The sequence below is a fragment of the Anas acuta genome, chromosome 5 (genome assembly GCF_963932015.1).
Source record: "Anas acuta chromosome 5, bAnaAcu1.1, whole genome shotgun sequence".
NCBI lineage: Eukaryota > Metazoa > Chordata > Aves > Anseriformes > Anatidae > Anas > Anas acuta.
The window spans coordinates 48,014,558-48,041,394 of NC_088983.1; the positions used below are offsets into that span (position 1 = coordinate 48,014,558).

The 26,837-nt window shown below is 35.6% G+C and overlaps 1 protein-coding gene across 8 annotated transcripts in view; it reads right to left on the reverse strand.

Moving 5' to 3' along the window:
- The window catches only part of SHANK2 (SH3 and multiple ankyrin repeat domains 2), a 352,365-nt gene that overhangs the window by 33,636 nt on the left and 291,892 nt on the right, over window positions 1-26,837 (reverse strand). For 5 of the 8 annotated variants that reach the window (XM_068684601.1, XM_068684603.1, XM_068684606.1 and 2 more), the window contains 3 exons: window positions 12,427-12,562; window positions 9,559-9,639; window positions 6,379-6,399 (listed from right to left, as the gene is read on the reverse strand). In XM_068684601.1, the coding sequence (XP_068540702.1) occupies window positions 6,379-6,399; window positions 9,559-9,639; window positions 12,427-12,562 (238 nt within the window). Of the gene's footprint in view, window positions 1-6,378; window positions 6,400-9,198; window positions 9,208-9,558; window positions 9,640-12,426; window positions 12,563-26,837 lie in introns of all 8 variants that reach the window. The other 3 variants (XM_068684602.1, XM_068684604.1, XM_068684610.1) reach the window with 2 other exon arrangements.

Below are 26,837 nucleotides of genomic sequence, written 5' to 3' on the forward strand. Positions count from 1 at the left end.
TAGAAATTTAGCCCTTAATTACAGGTACTGCATATGCACATATTTTGTTCCATCATCTTCCCTAAATATGAGGTTGCATGTATAGTTTAATTCTTTCATTAATCAATACAATTTGTGTTTCTTTGTCAATAATCTGTAAATATAATTTAATTTACATAAGCAGTACTAAAACTGAAGGGGTAGTCTTATGTGTGCATATTAAAAATGCATAAAGATGCATTTAAACTACATAAAAATATGGTTGTGGTGTTGCTTTTATCTTATGTGTTGATTTTTAAAATTTCCTTATATTAAACTATAGATAGCTCATTTTTAGCATAAAGACTGGAAGTTAATATGCATATAATCATACATTTCTATGTACAAAACAACAACAACAAAACAATCTAAAACAATTAGGTACTCTTATTCCCATTGCATTCCTTTTAGATTTTGTTTTGTCACTTCCCCTACAGAAGCAAAAGACCTTGCCCTGCTTATTTCGTGAAAGAATGGTTGGGAAGGAACTGGATAAATACTTCAGGCTGAACGTCTGTGTGTTGTGGGCAACTGTATAAAGAATAATTTGGGCAAACAGTACATATGGGAATCCAGCCAATGCTTTCAAAGAAGCAGATAAATAAAATTCTGGAGATTTCCAATACTAAAGGGTGGTGTATGTTGGGCGGGGGGAGAGAAGTGGCAGAATGATAAGAACCTACTGATTTCAAAAGCAAGCTTGATCAGGCTATAGAAGTTCATATGATAATGATGCTTGTCATAGAAGCAATTGTATTCGATGAATAAATCTCTAGTGCCTCGGGAAAAACAGATGACTTATTTGCAGATGGTTAAAAAGGAATCTCCGTTGTATTAGCTATGCCAACTGAAAACTAATGCGTTTTTTAGCATATTCAAATGTGAAAAATCATCAAAGACCAAAACTAGATAAGGTATAGCTAGGTCTTCAATACACTGTTCAGAATTTAAAGGCTAACCATAGCTAAATAATTGTTTCAGTGGAAGAATATTAAAGGTTTAGATTTAAACTCAAGTTTGTTTATGATCATATTTACAGGAAAGAAACAGCAAATTGAGTCCATGTCATACAAATGTTATAGTTAAAAACACACAAAAATTGAATTATTTGAGTTTTCATTTAGAAAATTAGGCTAATACTCATAAATCTGCTACCATGAACACATTTTAATCTGGAAATTAACTTGTTCCAGTCCCACTGCAAATGAGCAATTTGCAGGACTATGCTTAAGTCACAGTGCCAAAATATTTACCATATTGCAGACAATAGGCAGAGAATATTACTTTAACTGTTACCATGAGGAAATAACAAAAGTGCTTTGCAATACAGTCAAAACCACAAACCATTCAAAACACCTTCCTTTCATGAAAACTGAGTAAAAATACGTGTATATTGTCTGGGATACTGTAAACTCTACAACGTACACAAAAATTCAAAAATTGGAAAATTATGTAAAATAAATCAGTAAAACATAAAAATTGCTTAATGAGTAAAATTAATCATTTAACATTGAATATCCACAAATACCATTAAATGTTTTATACAAAATGATTTGTATGTATTCACATTAAGGAACTACCAAAACTTTCTCTAAAGAAAGTCTTATTTGGGTTTCTAGGCTTGAAAATATCTCCACATTAGTACATACAAGTCACATTAACATATTATAATCACACAACCAAAAGTAATTTTAAGGAAGGCAGAAAATTGATATTTGTCCAAATTATTTCTATAGATACAATTTTCAAGTACCAGCTCTTTAACAGTATGTTCAATTAATGAAGTTAGTATATAGGGATTTAAAATGCACCTGCAATCCTGCAGCCTTACAATTCAGCCTACCTTGAAAGAGGAATGGTCATTGTCTAACACTGGTTTCTGTTTAAGAACAAAAACAAAGCAGAGAATATAGTCAATACCCACTCCTACCCTGCAAGCCAGGTGGAATTTAAGTGGCAATTTGATGTTCTGTTTAAGAGACAGCATTTGAAAATTTGGCCTTGTTACAAAACAAAGACAAGCAACTGAAAGAAACCAAAAAGAAAGGTGGAGGACCTAAGTCACTTGCAGCCTTCTCTGTTTTTACACTTACTTCCACACTTCACTTCCACACCAAGGGGAAAAAACAAGCAAACTATGATGAAGTATCTAAAAACATTTATTTTCAATTATATTAGGAATTAGTTAACAAGGACATATGAACATTTGAAGAAAAAAAAAAAAAAGAGAGAGAGAGAAATAGCAGCAAAGGGAGTTTTGAGATGAGGGAGATAAGTCCTTCATCTCCCTGGCTCCTGAAAAAGAGAGAGAATACATTAAAAGTGTTGAAAAGTTTTCCATTGCCCTAACTGTACGATATTGGGAAATACATGCATTTTTAACTGTTCCTCAAGCACCCATGATTATGAGTATGTTGTTAGATATTCAGTTAATAATATCTGAATATAACAAGTGACACTCACATATGCCAACATGTTTCATTCATCTGGCTCCAAATGCTACAAAACCCACATTTTCTTTAACACTTACAATTCTTTTTCCAACTTCTTTTATACCATTGTCTTGTTGGTTGATGCAGAAAGGTTTTGAAAACCTTTTCAATTACTGTCCTGTAGCAAAGAAAACAAGTATTATGAAGGGGCACTACAAACACTAGAGAATAATCTAACAAAATCAAAACAATACTAGTGTAAACGAGGAGAACACCCACACAGTGACTCAATTGACCTCTCTGCTCAGGGATTCCCAGTGTTTTCAAAATGTCAGTTAAAGTTCCCACATTAAGCAGTATAAACCTTGTTTTGAAGAAGTATTCAGTCCTGATAGTTACCTGTTAAGTTTCTATGCCAAAAGTTGCTAAAAATCAGCACATTATATTTATTTTTTTTTTTCCCTGTGGAAAATCTAGGCTTAGCAATTTTCTCCTTGAAACATGCTGAATTTCAATACTTTTCTCTTATGAAGAGTTTTAAAAGCAGGTATGTTGTAGGTATGTTCAAAATCTTATACCTTCTTACATTGTTGAGGACTCCACATGAGATAAACTACAAGTCATAAAACCTGTAGCCTTGCTCCATCAGCATGAAGATGGAGCCATATTTTGTCACATATGTACATCACAAATTCCACTCAGAGTCACTGCCTCATGCTTTTGAAAATGACAATTGTATGACAACCTTTATCTTATCATTGCTATCTTATTAGAATTTCAAATAGGTAATGCAAATCAATTACTTACGAGGACAATCTTCAAGAATTCTTCATTAAGCCTGATGCCTTTTGATCTCATCTTCTAAAATACAGTGTCTGGTGAAGATCAGAAAACCTTCTTCCTACATAGAAGCACTGTAGATACTGGAAACTATCAAAGAAGTTGATGCTGTCAGTGCTGTAAGAGTTGCTTTGATGGCATTTCCATTGTTTCCTGCAGACAAATCTCCATCATCAACTCCATCATATTGAAATAAAAAAAATGACTTTGAACCCAGACGTCTTTTGTGAGTGGTTTCTTCAAACACAACATAACACAATAAGCTAATCCACTGTTTGGCATTCATTTATATATATTTGCTCTGCAATTTCATTGTTTCAGATGCCATTAGAATGTGCCACCTTTGAAACAATGGACAACAGGTATGAGATGAAGTGTGAACGCTTATTGCAGACAGAGCTAATAATATTTCTTTTGAATGCCAACAACTGATATTTTTTCCATTTAAATGTCGCTAAGACCTGGTGCCAGGTAATAATACCCTATGTTGATGATATCACAGTTATTCTGTATCAGAGAGACAGCACTAGCATCTAAACTGTTTAAAGGAGAAAATCCTACGTCTGTATAGGGTACTTTAGGCCACAACAAAACCCAAAGATCAGCATCAACACATACAGAGGGATTATTTTACTTAGATTACATATCAAATATATATAAAAAAATCCCACCAAACCCCCAGAGCTCACAACTGACACTCTTGTGACACTGTCAAAGCAGTATTTTTTGATATGGAAGAATTATTTTATCATTCTATTTCACTATGAAAATTTAGCCTACTCTATTCTTATTTTTCTACTTTCTCTTAAATTCTCGAGATATCTCCCAAGGATATTTATATTAGCTTTTAATTTAAACCGTCTACTTTACCTTCCATTGACAAGCACAAATTACTTACTAAATCAAACTCACTTCTGGCAGTAAAAAGCTTATCATCAGCATGAAACTTTTGAATCATGCATCTAGATATTTACAGATCTTAGTTTATGAATGTATTCATTAAGTATCATATCACTTTAAAATTCTCCATTCACAAGAAGTTATCAAAAAGCACATAAAAATAAAAACTGAAAGTAAAACCCTTCAAAAGCAAGCTTTTCATGAGACATGTAAAATTTTTATGAATTGTTAAATTTATTATTTTAAAATATTCATTTTGAAACTCTAATATCTATTTTTTTTTTAGTGACGATGAAAATTATAATTGGAACAAATGCATCAGGAGTTTAATATTTTTTCTTTTAATATTTTATTTTTAGAGTATTTTCAAATCTTCATTTTAATTTGCTGCATGAATATTTTGGTTTTAATAGGCTAACTACATATTACCTAGAAACATATTTTAAGTACTGCCTCCAAAAAACTTGCTGCTACAACTGTTAGTTTATCCGTTGTTGAAAACCTACAAGTAAGAAAGGAAATACATGATTTATGGGATGTCCTTGACATCCCATAAAATCCAGAAAATAGTTTTACTGTTAGAATCACATCTCCTTCAAACACACAGTTTGAAGTTGGATGTTATTTTTCCAAGTTAGGCAGTTGCTGAAAGTAGAAAGTCAGTGGCACAGACTAAGTACAGTTTACCTTTTAGTAATTTGTGCTATGAAACTGCAGTAACATGGTAATACCACCTGTGACATACTATGAACTTGTTGTGACCTAACGATTTTATTAACTATCACTTTAGACACAAATATCTTCTACCCTGAATATAAAAACACCATCTATGCACTTCCCTTCTTCCAACCTCCCAATGAACCAGAACCACCATCCAAAGACAACCAAAAGTGGTCAAACAGAACCACAAAAGCCATCAGTTCCATCTTAATGCCTCCCTCACCTATAACCCAGAAAACTGTATTTTTGCTTGACAGAAAGCTCTACAATAACAATGTAAAATTTTTTGATATGCTGCCAAAACATATGTTTTAGAAAAATACCAGTAGCAATGGGGTTTATTTATTATATTCTTTGAATTGAGAATGGAAAATACTACTAGCTGGAACCCGTGTTAACGACCGAAAAGGAGGTCAGGAAAGAACAGGAAAAAAAAAAAAAAAAAAGAGGAAAATAACCTGATTTTTTCCTGTTTAATGATAAAATGCAAAAGCTCCACTACTGAGAGAAGACACTGCCTACAGCCTAGCTTTTCTTTCAGGGACACTGAACTTTGTCAAAGAGCAGGACACAGACTGTTTTACCAGCTATCACCCAGGGGCCGAGAGAAGTTTGAGGCTCTTCCTTGGGCTAGACGCCATGAAAACGTGTAAATGACACAGTCCCTGCTCAGGAGAGCTTACAATCTAAAAAAGTAAAATGACATACAGGAGTATGGAAAAATACAGCTAAACACAAACAAACTTTGTATACATATATATATACAGTTATGCTTATAAAAACTATTAAAATAGCATTGCTACCTGTACCTGTCCCTCTCCCTAGCCATTACTTAGATGATAGCTTAATAAGGATCATAGGGGAAGTGGGTTTTAAGGAGAGATTTCAGGGAGAAGGTAGTGGCCTTATGAATCAGTTCAGGGAGGGCACTCCATGCATACGGGACAGTGTGGAAGATGTCATATCAAAAACTTAAAATTGTGCAGAGCAGCATTTCTCCAGGTCAAAAAATCAAATGTTGTGTGCAAGATCCCTATTTCCTGAGACAGAGACAGTGTGGGTACGTGAGTAACTTTTGGCCATTAAAAGGACAAGTGAAACCACTAACGTAGGACTACACTGAGGATGTGTTACTGGCCACATATTCTCTGTGGCTGCCAGTTAGCACAGTAACTGTGAGATGATATGGAAGGGTTTGGAAAAGAGTTGGATACAAAGAAGGAAAGAAAGGCAAGATGAGACAAAAGGAAGAAATGTGGGGAGTATTTTCAGATGTAGTCTTCTGCTTGAGTTCTTAGTGTGTTTGCAATTTATTAACTAAATAACTAAAAAACATATACAATAACTAATGTACATTTGACACCATAAAATAAACTGGACCATATGCCAACATTTACATTATGTTATTATCCTTCACTATGGAAAGGTGAGAAACAGGTTAAACAAGAGACAAAATGCTTCCCCTTACCCTTCTTCTTCCGTACTGAAGCTTGGAAATAGAAAGGGAATGAACTGTGAATCAATTCTGAAGGTAATTTTATATGCTAAATCCTCGTCGGTTATTTTGAGCACAAACATTTTTCTTCCATCTAAGAAGTCAGTCTCTCCCTGCTAACCTGTACTATGCATGAACCTATCAAACCACTGTAGATAAACAGCTTGGCAAAAGCCCAGTTTATCAGGGTTTATACATGAACTGTAAGAAATTGCTCCCCTGCATATAGTAGGGATACATGTACGATGTTTCTCTACATTCTTTTTAAAAAGTAGTAACTGGGACAACTTAATGAAATTATTATAATAGAGCATTTTAATATCTTTGCAGATTGAAGTGGAAAGGAATTGCTAGCAGATGTTATCTGCCATATTTTGGAATAATTCATTTGAAAGAGAACAACTGAGATGGTCTGCTCAGTATTATGGAGAATAGGGCAGCTAAAAATCAGTTAATAAAGCCGTAAGTAGAGTTCAGAGCCAGGCAAAGAAAGTGACTGCAAAGACTGCAAGGTGTATAAATTAAAAAAAAAATAAATACAAAATCATGTTGTTTAGCTTAGCTAGGAAAACTGACAAAAATATATACTCTACGGGAAAACAAATTGGGAATTTCTATTTAACATTTTCTTATACTACATAACAAGGGACATTCAATAAAATTAAAGGCATCACATTTAAAACCAATAAAAAGGAAATACATCTGTACACAGCACATAATTAGCCTGTGGAATTCATTGCCACGAGACATTATTGAGACCATGAGCTTCTTAAGTTCAGAAAAAAGATTACACATATATTGATGAGAACATCCACAGTGTTCTATACATACTTCCTATTTATTTTGTACATATATTTTATAAAACAAATGTTTATTCTTTAAATAGTTTAATGGACATAAAAATGTGGGTGTTCTCATAGTTTATACAGATGTCCAATATATACACATATACATATAAAGATATATAAATTATATATATATACACACATACAATTGCGTTTTACGTCAGAAGACAACTTTTAACTGATGATAGTGAGAACATTATCTCTTTGGAAACTTGTTCAGTTGTTGTGCAATTTAAGAATTCTTGTTCCTTCTACTGGTAGTCCTTTTACAGGACAAATATTAAAATAGGTAGATCACAGATGTTATTTATAACAGTAGTCATAGTTTGCTAAGATGGCAAATGTTCACAGTATCATGTGGAACTGGTATTTATAGCCATTAGGAAGATGATAAATATCTGCCATGCTCCAGTATTACTACAATTTGTTAGGGGACGTACACTTCTGGAGCATGTTTTAGGACTATTCTTCAGAATAGTAAAGTCTTGCCACCGTAATATTTGCCCCATCTGGATAAAGATATGGGTGGGAAACTTGCTTCAAGATTCAAGTGTGTCCTATGGCTGCTAGCCACAAAAGTTGCAGTGGTTTCTGCTAGCCAATGAGACCAAACAGCAGAACAAGTACTATTTGCTGAATTAGGGGATGAGTAAGATAAATTGCAATGCTCTTCACTGCAGAGGTGACTTTACTGTTAATAAGTGACTTTCCCCTACAAAAGAGTGCTGCTTCTCTCTGCTTTAAGAACAGTACATACTATGTAAGACTGAAAAGTAAGAGAAATACAAGATATATTCTCAGAATATCCTCATTTTGAAAGTGATTTGCAGAAGGGAATAATGAAGGGGAAAAATGGAACCTAAGTATTCCTGCCTCCTTGGGAAAGTTTGTTGACAAACCAGCAATGTTTTACAGCTTGCTAGCACTCCATGCAAGGAAAACAAATCAAAACATCCCAAAATAAAAAAAGTGTGCAGAAATAATATTTCACATTTTAATTCTGTAAGAAAAATTATGGAGCATTCACAATGTGCTGAAAACTTTGGTCAGGCTCCTAGAGTTCTTGTGATGGGCTAACTGAATTTTCTGAGCTCAGTTAGGGATAAGTAATCAGGATGTTTAATTTTGTCTTCATTTGGTTGTTATGCCGCAGAGAAGACAGAAACCATTCCTGCACTGCTTTGTCGGTCAGAGCTCCCACTGAAACTATGTGTCTTCTGACTCGCTAAAGGATAGATGGGGTCCATCTGCCCCAGAAAAAATTGACTTATATAGAAAAATTGTAGCCATTTATCCACAATGCTTTGATTCCCTCAGGTTGGCCTTCATATGAGTCTATGCCAAAAATAAAAATGATTACAAAACATAAGTATTTAAATCAATTATTTCCACAGCAGTGGAAAAATTAGCACTATTGTATTATTCTTCAATGAGGGACGTGGTTAGTTTTTACACCAAACATCATTTGCTAAACACACTATTCTGGTGAAATAACCATATATTTATATACCTTGGACTTTTCTCTTTGTATATACAGTCCATTCATAACATATTTTTTTGTCTAGGTGCAGAAATTCTACTTTTTAATTACCTAACAGATAAAAATCAGGGAGGAAAAAAAAAAAGAAAAAAGAAAAAAAAAAACTGTTACTTTCCTCACTTTCATAAAATAAAAAAAAAAATCCCAAAGAATTATGCATATTTAGAATGTGGATGTTCAGTAAAGGAATCTACAATCACATTTCTTAGAATTAGCAAAGCAAATAAAAGACTGAATGCTCAATACTTTTATTACCAATAGTGAGGAGAATTAATCTCATATCATGCACAAAAGTCAAAGTGACATCATTATATACAGTTTTTCAGATCAGAGGCTAATGAAAACAGGTTGAAGTTGAAGCTGCTTTAACACTGTCAGCTTTTTTAACAACAGCTTCTGGCAGCTTACCTTTATCCACTAATGAGAGGCCACAGAAATTTAAAATAAAACAATATTAGATGAACTGAAAATTTAGAAAGCAAAGCTAACAAAATATGATACGGCATTACTTTTTAGTAAATGTGCCAAACTTTGATGATGCATAAAAATGTATCAACATTCTCTTGCATAGCAGTAAAGGCACAAGTTTTTAAAAAATTATTCATGCAAATCATGCATATTTAAATCTCCAAAGATGCAGCATTCTTAAAACCCTTTCTGCTCTATATACTGTACACAGTGCAGTTCTTTTAAATCAATTGAACACAACATATATATATATTTAAATTTCTATTATCCCAGCATGCTTGTCAAAAAACACTTTCTTACCAAGCTCTTCAAGCTCTGAGGTCATTGACTTAGACCGCAAGGTCAGTGCAGTGGTTGGAGCTCGCTTAGGCGGTGGTGGGGCTTTGCATTAAAGAGAAGGATATACAGTATAAGTAAATATACATCTCTTAACCACTATATTCACATACATAATTTCAGATTTATTTAAAAGAATATGCCACATTAAATAAGGTAATATTAAATACGTACATGCAGAGGAAAAACCCTGAGACGCTTTTCAGGTACTGAATTTCTGTACTGTTTCTACTTTTAGCGTAGGTTGTTTGACACATCAGCAAGCTTTTATATAACAGGATACATAGAAACAGTTAAAGCTAAATAACTCTGCCCTTCTATTTTTCAGCAGGAAAAAGGCTTGTTAGAGAAAGTGCCTCACAGCAGTTGTGCCCCTCCTTCTAAGAAATGTACATAGCTAAAAATCTCCTGGAGACCAGCCAACCTCTGCCAGATTAATTTCATCTTTGAAGAAACTGTTAAATCTGAGAAATACAAGAAAGAAGATTCAAATTTATCTCTATAGTCACAGTGAGACTAGAGAAAACAGGTGATTCTCAGAATAAGTAAGACAAAGTAGATCTTAAAATATCAAGTCAATCAGTTAGCACAGAACAAGCATCTATTTTAGTATCCTGATAACAGATGTTTTATGATATCTTCAAATGTATCCAAACCAGAGAATATATTACAATAATCCACTCCAGAGGTCAGAAAGGAGACTAACATCAGAAAAGATTATGGTAATGTTGGCAGAAAAGCAGGAGGTTTCCAGCAAGTAGAAATGGTGCTGGGACACCAGGAAAAATTAAGGATTCTGATGTGTTTTGGTCAATAACATACATGATGCTACACCATTCTGACAAAAGGTGGCAAAGCAGAAAGAAAGAGTAATGGAGGGAAGTATAGCTGCCTTTCTGTATCAGCTATATCCACTACGTCAGTTTCATCTTTCCCCTGTTAAACTCTTTCATCTTTTCAGAGAGGCTCGAACAAGAGTGTGCCAATAAAACTAAAAAATATAGCTCAGGTTTAATGTCACGTATGTGGTATCTACTGCTCAAGTATTGCAAATATAAACTCCAATCTCGGCTCTGCTCTTGCCCAACAAGAGAAGTGACAGCGAATTTTTGAAGCAAACTGCATAAAATACTGGATTCTTAATTGAGGCTAACGCTGCCACCACCATGAAGGAGACTGATGGCAAGCAAATCCCTCCATACAATTCCCAACTTAAAATGGCACTTTTCAGGTGAGAAGAAAGGCTACTAACTTGCATCAAAAAGGGGCAAGATGGAAAGGTGAATGTTTTTGGCATTTTGGCAAATGACATGTGACCAATAGAAAACTCTGGAAAGATGGCAAAGAACTGGGGTGTGTTTTTATAGAAAAAAACTTATTCTTTGCTTTCTGTTGTATACAACAGTAGTTTTATGTAAGGCCAGTATGACACATCAAAAGGCAGAAGTGAAATGTTTGTTTAGAATGTGCTAATGGTAATTCTATTAAGCTAAAATTCATGTAAACCGTGTTTGGACATGATTTATTTTATTATAACTTTTTTTTTTTTTTTTTCCCCCAAGGTGCTATAAGTAGTTTTGTTTGTTTGTTTTGCTTTGTTTTTAAGAAGAAGATGTCAAGGACATTCACAGCTTAGAAGGAAAGTCTTACTCCTGGACAAAGAGGGAGCCCTCTGGTGCCAGATCCCAGCCTGCTCTTGTGTTGAAAAGCCAGGTGGCTGTGAGTGACAATTCAAGAAACTGGTGGGAGGAACAGGAGTCTTCAAAAATGTGATGCTGCTGAATTGAACACTAGTTACTAGCAGCAATCTTTTCTGATTAATGATAATTATGAGGGCCTAATAACTTCCCAGAGTAGCTTTTACCTGAGCAGATTCAGGAGCATCTAAGGTGAAGGAAATAGTGTCAAATATTTTTTTGGAGGGGTCTTTTTTTTTTATTATTCCTCTCTCTCTAACTTTTTGTTGTTGTTGTTGTTAAATTTTGCTGTTTTTTTTGGTGAAGTGGGGGTGGGTGGGGTTTAGGTGGGGGGTATAGAACATTGCAATTCTTATGAGCATAGCCCAATCTTACTTTATAGGTTATCCCATAATCTCCATTAAAGTTAATATAGGAAAAAAATAGACTTTTAAACTGGGAAAAAAAAAAAAAAAACTTTCCCTGTTTGTACTCAGACAATTATTTCCCAAAGTCTTTGCAGCACATGATACTGTACTAACCTCTCCTGGATCAGCTGCTTTCTTGTTAGCTGTAAAATGGCACAAATAGAACTTGAATGTTTTCAACTTATAGAAGGAGGAGGGGATTCTCCCTGACTGGAACTATCCTTCCACTTTGTATTCACCTAGAATGATTTGACCATTGTAGTGTACAGTTTTTCTATCAGAAATTCAGTCAAAATATATTACTTGCTTTTCCTATGCTCATAGAGTTCCCTTATAAAATGTTTTGCCAAACTGTAAGTTCTCAGTAACTTCAAATTAACCTCAAGTATGTATTGAATTTATTAATAAATACAAATCTGATCTTTGTGGATTTTCTACATCATTACTGCAAGACACTCACATCAAGAAGTTTGACTACAACATCTTCAAACAACGTAGCATAAAGATCCACAAAGATAGAAATTTCATGTCAAGCATGACAATGGAACACTATCCTTCTTGTCATGTATTAACGTGTATGTCATCAGATATAAAGTACTCTGAATTAAATAGCAGAAGACTATTTCAAATTTAAAAAGGGAAATTTATAATTCAGAATTTCTTGTTCCTACCCTATTTTCTATGGAGCAAGACTGGAAGGACTCCATTAGGAAAAGAGAAAAATGTACCTTTCTTTCTAGCTGTGTCATCTGGATCAAGATTCCTGGTTACTGTGACAACCTTTAGAACTAGGTGATTGCCCCCTTGTCGAATCATGTTCACCACCTGCCTGTGGCCAACTTTCACTACATTCTCATTGTTAACCTGCAAAGACAGAAAATGTTCTTTTAGATCAAAATGCTGAAAAAAAAATCTGTTTCAATTTTTAAACCCAGAAGGTAGAAAGAACAGGAAGATACAGAATTTCTAATTACTATCTTTTAATAAAAATAAAAATTATATAGACAATATAACAGTAGAAGAAAAGCTAACTCTTCATGAAATATGAAACTAATTTGCCTATAATTACCAGTTAAACAAATCAACAAAAATAAAAACAAAACCAAACCAAAACACAAAAAACACAAAGAGTTTAAACAAACCTTTTCCTTTCCATATTTTATTTGCAACTATTTAGTGTGCTACAACTCTGCATTTCACACACTAAAATATTTTCTTAAATAATAGTCATTATTTACCATGGCATTATGCACAAATGTTTTATATGCATTTTTCTCTCTAATTTAACCAATGATATATTTAGAAGTTTTTCCCTTTAGATCATCCAAGAAATGAGATTTTCACTCCTGAAATGAACTCTCAGATTCAAGAGGCATTCTTTTATTTGATGCACTTTTTTCCTCATTTTCCAGTGTTTTCCTTCTGTGACTTTCTGGAAGGATCTGATGTCTAGGAAGCAAAGGCAACAGGGCCATAGCAGTCCAAAATAATTTTCCCAGAGAAAGATGAGTTAACCATATGAAACTCTTACCATCTATTACGGGCATGCCAATTAAACTTTAAACCACATTCAACATTCAACCTTAAAACATATACTCTCCAGGTAACTCTTACTACTACAGCAAGATTTCTGCTCTATAATATTTCTTCTTAGACGTAAAAGAAAGCATAGGTGTAAAAATCTGTAAATAAGCATGCATAAAAGTAATATTTAAAATTTGTTTACACAATCTATAAGGAGTCACTTAGAGTTATTTGAAATCTGAATGATAGCAGCATTATAAGACTGAAATCCTGCATGTGTTACTCGAACATAAATGATATTAAGGAATAGAATCATTGAAGAGATGTTGCCAGAATACATGCTGGGAATTTGATCTTTATCCAAAATTCAACTGACTCAGTTATATTTCACTGAGATCACTCAGTGCCTTCCAAAATGAACAGTCATTTTCAAAGTAAGCAGTTTTAGCCTCCTCTATTTATTCTGACAGGCTGGGCATCTCACACTCAAAAGAATTTACAGTTTAAAGCAAAATCTCTCATTAAAGGTTGTTGCCATTTAGCAGAACAACAAGCGAAAGAAGACCCTTTCCAACTAGAAATCATATATATATTTTTTTTTTCATACATGAAAATCTTGACTTTTTCAGTGTTTAGATTAGACAAGAAGCATTATGACAAAATAATGTCTTGGCAAACCATATTTTCAAAACAATGCTGCAGTCAAAAGTCTCAAAGCACTACTCGTGTACTATGTCTGTAAGCCTGAAATGCCTTTTCAGATTTTTTTGTTTTAAGTTTCATATGAAATGACATAGGTGCAGCACATGCTGAGCATCCAGACCTGCTGAGCAGGCAAGTATGAAGTTCTCTTATTCTGCAGATGGAGGATATAAATAAGTATTGATGTGAATAGGACTGTTGATGTTTTGTTGTATTTTACACCTTCTTAGCATTTGCTACTTAATGCCAAGATACGGTATCTACATGTATTTAGCCAGACCAATGGCATCTGCATTTAATTTGTCTAATGCATTTTAGCAAACAGAGTTATCCACTTGCTTCTGAAAGACCTTCCAGTATTAAAACCTCAACCAGGTAATCCTTTTCCACAGGAAAAAAAAAAGTTTATGTAATTCAAAACTAGAGTTTGCATCAACTCTATTTTTGCTGGAGTTAAAATTTAAGGACAAAAGTCTGTAAGGATTAGAATATATCCTCTAAAGATGCCAAAAAATAAATAGACCTCCAAATAAAACAAAAGTTAAAAAAAAAATAATTAAACATGTACACTTCACTAATGTAAAGTGATAAATGTGTAAAATGATAAACAGCTTATGCAGCATACCATCTGTTCGCATCATTATGTGCAATGATATTTAACATTTAGAGCAAGAGCAAATATATATGGCATTTTTAAAAACTATATCAGAAACAGAACCTCTAAACGACTGTTTATAACAGTTTTATTTAAAATGCACAGTTACAAAAGCTGGTACCAAAAAGATTTCTATTACAAAAATAAAATATTGATAGGAGATCTAAAGATTGCTTAACTCAGAGTTTACAGAAGTATTTGTTAAGAAAAGAACTATGAAATCAGCAGAACAATACATCTTCACCATGTTTAGCACTTCAGTGGGTAAAACTATAGCATGATTAAAAAAAAAAAAAGATAAAATCAGGATTGTGAAAAACTTTTAAAGAGCTAGGATTTCAGCCACAGATTCTCTATTTCTCTTAACCCTCCTCAGTATTCTATATATAAGCTAAATGGCTGTAGAAATGGACATTAAATCGTACCACACCAGAGTTCTTGCATGATTGTTTGATAGTTTCAGTCTGATGTTACTCAGCAAAACTTTTTCAGGTATGAATAATATGATGATACTGTCTCTCTGCTTCCCCTTCAAGCTTTGGAAGTGGAAAGATGACTACTGTGTCTCATCTACGTTTTGTAAACAAGCTGAGGAAAGTAAATTTTTATAGTCAAGAAAATACTTAGGTATCTATTTCACCTGTGACAATTCAGTTAATAATAGCATGTGTATTTGCTATTCAATGTGATCACAGTCTTTGAAATATAACAAAAAATATTTTTGCTTCTGGTGTCAAAGTGTTTAGAAGAATATTTCATAAACAAACTAGCAAAGTTAGTTTGCTGGCACAGATTTCTATTTCTCCCTCTTCTTCAACCCAATCTTTCAGTATATTCTCTGTGATTTTTCATTGCCAAACCTAAAGTTATTATTTTCCTTCACCTCTTCTGCAAAACTTTTTTTTTTTTTTTTCTTTTTTTTTTTCCCCCACAGAACTATCTTTGCCCCATCCTTCGTAAAGGAGGCCTCAGGACATAATATTCTTGAAATTCACACTCTGTTGTCATATGGTTAAAACTGGTCAGTAGGCTGGAAGTTAATTTGAGCAATTTGAGAGAATTTGAGAAACAATTAATGAAATAATATGACCTCATAAATGTTATGTCTTTAAAAAATAACCTAAACCAGAAGCCCAAGAAACTCTCAAGCTGAACTGCCCCCCCACGGGATATTTATGAAATATTCTTGCATGGTTAAAAAAAAAAAAAAAAGAACACTTCTATGAATATCATGATTTTTTACTTCTATGCCTCAGTACCTTTTCCACCTTGTATAATCAATATACATCAGTTTTAAAGACAAGTACAGTGCTACAGGATGGGAAAATTATGACTTCAGAGCAAGCTGGAGACGTAAATGATAAAAAATCATAGCAGATATTTTTTTCCAGGCAAAATAATTTCCTAGTTGTGTGGAGTACATTGTATTTCAATGTACTGAAATACTATTAGCCACACGAATTATAACACTGTTTTCAGATGCCCCATGTAACTTAACCTTGTGTGAACCACTCAGTGAGAAAGATTAGATGAAGCTGAACAGGCAGCAATAGCAGGAGAGAGAGATTTCCACCTAGCCTTTGCCCCAAGTGATGCACCACTACTAGTTAGCTGACAGCTTACAATGGTTAACACAGATGAAACGCAAGCAAAGTGATGCTCATGCTGGTGATCAGTATTTGAGAAGATATGGGTGGACCAGCTTGCGGCTGTAATTGGAGGTACACACAGCTGGCTAATCCAGGTACTTCTGGATACATTTAAGGCACTACATTTTCATACAAGACAGAAAATAACACTTGCCATCACTTCCACATAGTTATGCGATTTCATTCCTTTCCACTGGATGGTAGAACCAGTTATTCACATACTTGTCATTTCATGGGTTTCTATAGTAATGCAATATACTTGAACGTGAAACATTCAGTTCTCCAAGATTAAAAGCAGTGTGCTGTGTCTTCTCTCTAATCCCCACTACTGCCACCACAGCAGACAGTTTCTTTTCCCTCCAGCACCCTCTTGAAGAACCCACAACAGTGCAGTGCTCTGGGGCTTGCATTCAAAGTGCTTCACAGCTGGGGCTCACACTTGCTTAAAGCTCCAAAACAGAGACTTGGATCAACAATGATATTCCTCTTGCATGAAGAGCTTGGAACACCACCAATGAAGAGTTCTCTCCCGAACTTGGGTTTTCTCTCATGTGATAATTCAAAAACGTGGAGTAAATCAGGGACAAAGACCACCGACCATCACAAATCTCAGTATGTTTAATATCCAGGTCTGCCACTCCGACCTGACCTTACGGAGCATCTATACATAGCAACATCTAACACATAAACACACAAAAAACAGTAAGAATCATAAAATTTTATTTAATTATATATAATGAAGTTGTTTCCGAGGGCAAAATATCAATCTGGTAATCAATTTTTTTCCTGTGTGAAATATTCCCTACATGAACGAACCCTCCACAGAAAAGATAATATATGAACACCCATGACATCAGTAAATTTATTCTGAACCTTACAAAGAAAAAGATGTTCCTGTTGAGGCAATCTTATAATCCTGATAACATCGGACAGAAGCACACAGGACTAGGAATGACAATAGTTTATGAAATGGGAGAAGTTTTGAAAAGGATAAAGATATGCTAGAAATTGGTTTACAGTGAGTCTGAATGGAAGTCATTTGACGGGTGACTTCAGGAGATGTACTGAAGCTGAAAAGGGCACCAGAACTGATGGCATGAAGCCAGAAGCAAAGGAGAAAGACAGAATCAGGAGTTAAAGGGAGACGACTGCTCTCAGCACAAAGGAGAGGAAACAGGGATCTTCTCTCCTGGTCCATCTTTACAAAGACATTCTAGGTGATCTCGAAGAAAACAAAGAGCTTACATATGAAACAGTAAGAGAGAGCACTACATGTGCATGCAAGTCAGTGTAGCCAGACAAAAACTGATAAGAGGTATAGAAAATTGTAAACTACTTGTTTCAAATATAATTGCATTCACACGTTTCTGACTGATCACTGTACCGCCCAGAGGGCAGGCTGTATTTACTTTAGAAGCAGCAAGATTAGAGAAAGAATTACCCTGAAATCTGTTTGGGATTTTTCTTAAGATTAACCTTTCACACACATGGGCGTGTACCTCCCAAAGTGTTCACTTCCATGTTTTAAAGAAAATGGAATACCATATTATTCTTTAGAGTACTCACTCCACACAAGAGCTACTGTTGGGTGTCTGCTCCCTTTTTTGGCCAATATTTGATTGTAAACAGACTCTTTGCTATGTAAATACATGTATCTAGTGTACTTATATGAGCAAATTTAGGGCAGGAAAGTAGAATACTGTTATTTAAAAATATGGATTTTTTGGAACAGAACACTGGATGGTTCATGGATGTCCGGGAGATGCTGGGGTAGATTTTATGGATATTGGTACAAGCTGCATAAAAGCATTTTTTCTGAAATGCATAACCTTGAAAAGGGTTGGAAAATAAATAAAATAAGATAAATTAAAATAAAATAAAACAAAATAACCTGCACATGGTAGGATAGCAGATGTATGAGCTGAAACATATTCACCAGCGCAGCCTTCCCGTAGGAAGGTGCAAAAGAAAAAAACACTACCAGAGAAAGAGACCTTTACAGATTCTGTTCTATTAATAATAATAAAAAAATCCTAATTTCTTCAATACCTCATGTAGCATCCTAATTTTTCCATTATCAAAACATTGTCTCAGTGGAAAATATAGTCAGTCATTTCCACCAGTAAGTGAAGAGACAAAACCTTGTCATTTCATTCACAATGACCGCTGCACAGGTGCAATGGTGAATAAATTCACCCTGCAGTTGCAGATGCACATTCTGTCAAAATAAACTTCTCAGAAGCTCTTCCCATCCACTGAACTACTTGGAAAACTGAACAAAACAAAACAAAACACACAAAAACAAAGAAACAACAAACAATCCTCCCTGTTATACATAGCTACATACCCCAGTCCATGCAATCTTTAAAAATCCACCACTTCTGTAAATATTTAAGACATGGTAAGCCCATTACAATTGGTACCAGCAAAATAAACAGCAGACAGGTAATTCAGTAGGCTTAAATGATACTTTTGCATGTGCACTGTTGTGCACATGACACTGTCTGAGCATGTCACAAACCAGCATGAATTTACCATCTGTGAAATATTCTTGTTCTGTAGACCAAAATGTGGAACAAAGACACAGTGACCTAGACAGTCTTTGGGAAATTATTCATTTGTTATTTATATCTGCAGTGCTAACCTAGGAGTCAGTTACAAGGCTGTTTTATTTACTGAAAGCCAGCAACTGCTCTTGGTGCTTGTGGCTGTGCTGGTCTTAATCTCTTTGTGATTGGCTAAAGCAGTATTTAGCCCAAACTCAGACCATGTCCTGAATTTGCACTCTACAAGTGTATTCAGTGTCAAAAAAGTCTATTTGCTTCAGGCTGAAAACTATAAATTTGTGCTGAATGGTTAATACTGTAAACACTGCTTACTTCTGTTTTCTGTACTGTAATCTTGCATCATCACCAAAGTACATGAAAAGCACTCAGACTGTCCATGTTGAAAAGCTTCTGCACAAAGCAAATTTTAACAATTTCTGTAGGCAGCATATTTTTCCCTGAGTATTACAGGAAAGGAATGACTGGATAAATTTGCTGGTAAAATTTGGAGACCCAAATGAAGAGGTAAGCCAAAAAGGTTCATGTCAATTTATTTGAACTAGTCCTGAAACTGGTGTGGAACAGTCTCTGGAATATCCTTAAGAAATGCCTAATACAAAAAGGACATTATCTGACATTCTGAGCTCCAACGCAGACTTCTTTGATTGTTACCAGGTTTTGATCATATCCTCTCTAATCTAATTTAGTGCAAAAGATGTTTCAGAGATTTTATGCACCCTTTTTTAGTGCCTCATAAAAGGCACTAACAACAACACCTTTACAGAGCCAAGAATACAAGCTTGTGGAAATATAGCTGAAATTCTGCATAAGTAGATTTTTAATAACAACCCACTTGCTTATACATTTCCCTGGACTGATGGCTGTAAAGCAAGGGAGGGTGTAAAGACGACAGCCAGGTTCTTAGTCATATTCCGTAATAGGACAAGAGCAATGGGCCCAAACTGAAATACAGGAAAGTCCAGTGAAACATAAGAAAAAAATGTTTTTTAATGCGAGTGTGGTTGAATAGGGCAACAGGTTACTCAGAAAGGTTGTGTAGTTTCCATCCTTGGATGTACTCAAAGCCCAGCTGGGCATGGTCCTGGGCAACCTGCCGTAGTCGAACCTGCTTTGAGCAGAGAATTGGGCCAGGTGACCTCCAGAGGTGACTTCCAGCCCCAACAATTCTGTGAGTCTATGGGTTTTGCTCAAAAGAAAACATACCACAGAGAAGTACAGCCTTGAAGAAAAAGAAGTACATATACATTACAGGAAAAGCATCAGAACTGCTAGTAGCAATACCACAGTAGAAGTTTCTTCGCATAAGCTCAAATACCGTGGTAAACAAACAAGATATAAAATGTCTGAATGAAAACACCCTGTGGAGATAGGTCTTGAGGTTTTATACTTCTTCCTGTCACCACACCCTTAGGATGCAAGCGGGGAAATATTACTTTATTACTCCAGCTCTCATGGCAAGGGAAGGCGTCCAGCCAGCCAGTGCCCACCTGCTGCAAGGGGAGCAGACTGAAGCACAGTCCACCTGCACAGTCCACCTCAGGACTGCTCCAGCCAGGCACCAGACCCTTCTTGCAATAGGCTGAGCAGCAGGTAAAAGTGTTGTCTCCTGAACTGCCACAGGAATCTGGGCTCTGCCTAGAGATTGCTGAGCCATGCTGCTGAGGAAAGCTTGAGCCTGCGCTTCACCATACCCTAGCATAGTACCAGTTCTGCAAATCTTCAGCTGTGCTTGGGAACATCTATTTCTGCTAGAAGCATGGGAATGAGGACGCATCTCAGATCCTAAACTCCAGACTCCTTTGTTGTCATGGTAACAGCATCACAAAATTTATTTCTTAACATTTAACCAAGCTCCATCTTGGAATTACTCAAATTTCTTGCCCCTGTTAGGCCCCAAACCTCTGCCATCTGATCTCATCCTAGGTCCACATGTGACTAGTTTATATTTATTTTTTTTTCTCCTCCTATTTGGACTGCTAGTAACCTAAATAACCATTAACCCTCTACTCTCCATGCATTCTGCAAGCAGACCAAGTGGAAGAAATTTCCTGTCTTGGCTGAACAAGAATTTTAACCATGACCTTTTTTCAGAAGAGTTGATAATTTTGCTTGTGACCATGTACTTATATATACAAACAAATACAGCATAACAAGGAAACACAGCTGAATATTTTAATAGAACTTCTCTTATCCCCAGCTTACTTCGTTAATGATCCAGCCTTAGCAGAAAAATTAAGTAATGGAAATGTATCTAAATGGTTACTCAAGAGCATCTTATTTAGTCCCATTAAAAACATTGCCAAGAAACAGAAAGCAACAGTATTGTTTCTGTGCAGAACTCAGTGGCTATGTTTGGTGTCAGAGCTAAATGAATATAAGAAAAGCAGAAGAGTTGAAGGGTACTGTTTCTCTTACCAATACCATGGTTTGACAGATGGAGCCACATAAAACTAGTATTTTAATCTAAATTTTTGCATTTTTAGTACCTATATTTGAACCGAAAGCTGTTGAAAGTAAGTAGCTACTGTCCTCATGAGACTACATTATACAGAACATTTAAGCATTGCTCAATTACTTGGACCCAGTCCTATTAAAAATAATTGTCTCCATTAATCAGTACCTGTTACTATTTTGAATCATTTGGCTTAAGTCACATTTCTTAGGAGAGGTTCAATTAACTTTATTGCAGCTGATTGAACTGCAGTGTACTGCAATCAATTAAATTACACATAGGATGAATTTGTCCAATGTCTTTCAGGTGTGAGAGGTAGCAGTTTTTCATGTGATAACTACTCTTAGGAAAAAATCAAGTGAATTCTGCACATCTCTTTGGCACTCTCCTACACAAACCTGAAAAGGTTTCAATTGCTGAGGAATCTTCATAATAATACACCTAATAGCTATATACTGATACAGGGCAGTATGAGATTGTGATCTATACTATATATTTTAACCTATTTAAAAGAATGTGGCTTATATTAATTGAGTATTTAAGGGCCTGGGAACGTCCAAGATGAACAAAAGAAGTCCAGTCTCTGTCTGGACAGGTCTCTGACCACTTCTCAATTTCCTCACACCCAGAATGGTTATCAGACAGGAGGCTTGCACCTGGAAACAGGATTTAGAGGTCCATAGCTAGAAAGAGAGTCTGGGCACAATTTAAAATGTCACCTTCTTTTTTTTATTAAAGTTTCCCCTCTTCCTTCCCCACTGACCTGACAACTCAGGAGCATGCCAAAGCCAAGTATTTCAACCATCTGGCTCACAGTGATTGTTACGATGATGGTGGCCTAACTTAACCACAGAAATTGGATTTGGCAAGTACTGACCCCTTGACATAGCTTCGTTGGTACTCTATTTATTTGTTATTCTTCTGGTCTTTTCAGCATGTATTTATTATTTTCAGCATGTATTTTGTATACCTGAATTTCATTACTAGCTGATAGTTTGTCCACTTTCTGCTACATTTGCTTCTGTTTTTCTTAAAATAAACTGCATGTAGATAAGCTGATAAGTATTATTTGTGCAAATTCCCATGCTTTTTGAAAATATGTTCTAATTGAGAATTCAGTAAAATTAAAATTAAGTTTAAATTGCAACAGAATATCTTTCATAAACTGATACCTTACTTTTAGTTTGTTTCTAGCTGATATTATAGCTTATAAATTATGATACACAGCCAGCTGACCTCTGAGTACCAAAAATAGCAAACTAGAGGTCACCCATATACTAATGATACATCTCCAGCATATCGGCCTTTCACAGATGAAATCATGCATGAAAATCTGAAACTGATTAACCATTGCAACCAGAAGCTGCTTTCACCTCATTTCTCTGACATATCTATTATCATCCACCTTTGCTGGGGTTTGTTTTGAGGTCAAGAGCAACTGCTTTTCCACATAAAGAAAAGAAATACAGCCTCAGCTGCACATTCAGGCTGTGGTTCTGCAGGAACAGTAAGTTTAACAGACTCTTGCCCCTCTGCATTCTCCAGTTGACCACCCACCCGCTGCTCTCATCAGCAGTCACTAATGCTTTGTGAGCCCCTTCCCATATCCTGACTTCAGAGGAACAAAAAAACAACACAACACATAAAATATAACTTTAATCTGGATCATTCAAGTGAAATGGTTAACGCTGCATGGGTTCCCAAATTATCCTTATGATCTGACCACCCAGCACAGAGGGAGGAGCGGTTGTCTGTTCAGTTGACAAGCCATGCCCAAGCATCCTGTGGCAGTGCTGTGCTAGCATACTCCCTGTTGCACCCCTCAGCTCTTTTGGGACAACTCTTTGCAAGGCCTTATGAAGAACAGGATCCACTTGGGACAGGCTGTGATTCTAAGCCAGGCTTATTCCTAGAGCTATTTGCTGAGCAGCTTCACAAAACAGCTTTACCTGTGCAGCTGAGAGGGCGTGTGGGGACAGCAATGAAGATCAGAGGAAGCTGAAGCCAGCGTTACTGCTTTGATCACCTGTGAAGTTACACCCTGAGAACAGCACTCAGCTGCCTCACTCTTGCCTATGAAATGACTAAATGCTTCAGACCCCAAGTAAACAATTCCCAACTTAACACCTTATAAAAACAGGAGGTAATATTCAACCCTAAAAATACATCCTTTTTGAAATCATGAGCATGGTGGAATTATGCAAGCACTGAGAAGACAATGGATCTTTATCTGAATTCTGAATGAACCACTTGATAAGTATTTACAATAGCTAGAAGATAGCAGGCTGAGCGCTTCTATTTTTAAAACTCTGAATACCTACATTAAAGGCCATTAGGCAGAGAATGCTAAACTAGGTATCAAAATACAGCTCTCTTCATGAGTATTAATAATGCAGTCTAATATTTCTTTTCATTAGGGAAGCATACATTAGTCAAGCAACACAGTTTAAAGTTAAACATTATACATGGACTGTAAACTGATCGGTTCTGTACGTTACAAAGATTTCCAGTTAAAGCCTTTACAGAGATTACACAGATATATTGACAGAATGTGTTGTCATCAAGTGCAGATAATCTATATTTCCTCCTCCCACATATAGTCACTTTCCAGAAAATGCATCTGCACTGGGAAGAATAAAAAATGTATTGCTCGCGTATTTCTCTATATGTAGGAAAGCCTGATCTTACAGCATACGGAGGTAATTCTTTCTCACATTTTTTCAAGGCACTCTGCCTTAAAGTCAGAATTGCTTGGAAGTCCTTTTGTAGGCCATATCTGATGTTGTTAAAACTCAAGAAGTAGCTAGGATGTATACGATGGCATTTGCTATACAAACATACAGTAAAACATTTATGTCTTAGATTGAGACCTGTAATTACTATGTGCTTTACAGATACATGCTGCAAAGAAATAAAAGTGACAGAAAAGAGGTTTAAATAAGGAAACAAGTAAGCCAATATTCCTTATTCAGGTGTGAATATGCTGACTGTCTTTATGAAAGACCATGAAGAGGAGAACTGAGTCCAGAAACAACAGGAGCAGCTCCAGCTTGATTAGAGGCATAGACAGGGCCTCATAGTAAAGATACACAGACAGCGCCTCATCAAGTGCACTTTACTTGAGATCTGTTTTCAGTGATTAATGTTGGAAAGGAGCATGGCATGGCATTTTAATACTTACTAATATGTTACTATCTATAAGGACAGGCTTTTTAATTCAGACCCACCAAGCCCATGGGCAGGCCCGAGTTTTGTACTATTTGTTGTTCCAAGACCATTGCATCATTTGGCTGTTGTTTGCTCAGTCAAGTCACGCAGCTGACCTACACTACAGAAAGGCATCCTTTCGGTCAACAAAGTCCTGATTTAATTACCTTTATCCAAATGCTCACTGACTTCAATAGCAATACTGAGTCAAGAAATGGTAAACAGCTTATGCCTCTGGACCTCAGTCCTAACTGCCTGAACTATTCAGACTTCAGTAACTGATGCAAATTAACCAAGTAATTTGCAGGGTTCAGGACTGGAAGAAAAATAAACAAACAAACAAACAAAAATAAATAAAATCCTTGGGTTTTATTTTTGGGGAAAAAATAAAAAAGTTGGATAAAGAGCAGTCAAGACAATCTCTTCTTGTACCAACCTCATGGTTCTAGCAGGCTGCCCACTACTAAATCTAAAGTTAACCTGCCCTAAAAACTTTTAGGGATAATAATAATAATTAAAGGCATTTAGATTTACAAATACTTGTACTGAAAAGTCTAGGTTCATGGCCTTATCTGTGTGTATATATATAAAAAGTACAATATCTGTACCTTTGTTCAGTTTGGATTTTCCAGTGCAAAAGTTTATTCCATAAGTAAAAGTTTATTCCATAGGAATGAATGTATGAGATTACTTAATGCAGGAATGGGGGTCTGCATCAAAATTGCATTACAACCCCAATTCTGTCCAAGACTCACTTTGTGACTTTTAAGCCTGTGCTTCTGTTCAACAGCCTTGAAAAGCAGAAAATAACTAATTCATCATAATATACCTAATCAGTCATCAGACACTAAGGCTCTGTGGTAGTGGTGGTGAAAAAAGATGGTGGTGAAAAACTAACAGATTTGATTAGGAAGCAGAACATATTATAAAAAACAGTAATGGACAGTCTACTTTTGCATAGGATTGACAGAATTCACTAGGCGTATTCACAAAGGCAACAAGAAAAATCCTGCTCATCCTACTTTGTACAAGAGTATCAGAATGTCTTTCCATAATTATAATACATCACAGCTACTAGGTACAAATACATACAGCTACAAAAATCAACTGAACAAAAACTCAAAACCAACAGAAGGCAACTTTTCTGTTCTCTTTAAAGAAAACAAACTTGTTTATAGGAGCAACTTTGTTAATTCATTATGAGTCTTTCTGCTACCACTTTAAAGCAGCAAAGTCCTAATTTACTCACTATGCACGCAGAGTGACATTTTTACCATATCATGCAAACAGCTTCTCTGTTAAGAAGGAATGATTTATTTTGGTTTGTGAACAACCATCTTAGAAGTACAACAGCAGACTCCTCAAAGCATTTTGTCATAGTGGATAAGAATCACCATCAAACCTTTCATTAAATTTGATTTTATTTGTAAATAGTTAGAAGTAAAAATCTATTTTTACTGATCTGATGACTCATGGAGCACGAGGAAATTTTCTGGCCTTTAAAGCAGCTCCACCTAGCCTACACAGAACGCTAGTCCTGAGGCAGTATCCTTGCAAGCAAAAGGCAAAACCAGTTGAGCAATGCTTTTGCCTTATGCATTGCTCCAAGTCTGTGGGTGCCTGCAGTGGCAGTTAAGATGATGCAGCCTGTCCTTTGGAAACATTTGCTCTGCAGCAACACGGTCAAATTCTGTATCAAAACAAGCTGGAAACACTTCTTTAGAAATGCTTTTTTCCTCCTGGGTGGCCAAAAGGAACATAAACCTGCCCTCCTCTTTCTTTCAACAAGTAAAATTAGCAACAAAATTGCCTGCTTCACAAACAGAAGTTGGCTGTGCAATGTATTGGATGAATCAGTGCTGTTATGCACTGACATTTTAGGAACACACTGAATAGCTGTAAGATCGTATAAAAATGTAGCAACTCATCAAAAACCGTATCATTGAAATAAGCATGCCACAGAACAGCACAGACGTTGCGGAGAGGGAGACAAATGAAACATGAGTGAAAATAACAACAGTTTTTCTATCAGAAAACAGCAGACACACCCATAGCAGCAGTAATTTTGCAGACTTGTTATCCTGCCGCTTTTATTTCCATGCATTAAATTAAAAATAAACAAACAAACAACAACAAAACCCAACAAACTCAAAACATTCACAGATAGCAAAAGATAAAGATAAGCTTGGTGCTATATTAAATCTTTTGGAATGTGAATTAAATCTAAAAACAAACAAAGACAGATCAGAAAAGAAGCTTAGAAAGTACGTACAGCAAAGGAAGAACAGAAACGGATGCTACTGCCTTACACTGAAGGGCAGAATTGCTTAGTACTTCCAGAGGTAAGGATGGGAAGCTTGCGTTTAAACACCAAATATTATGT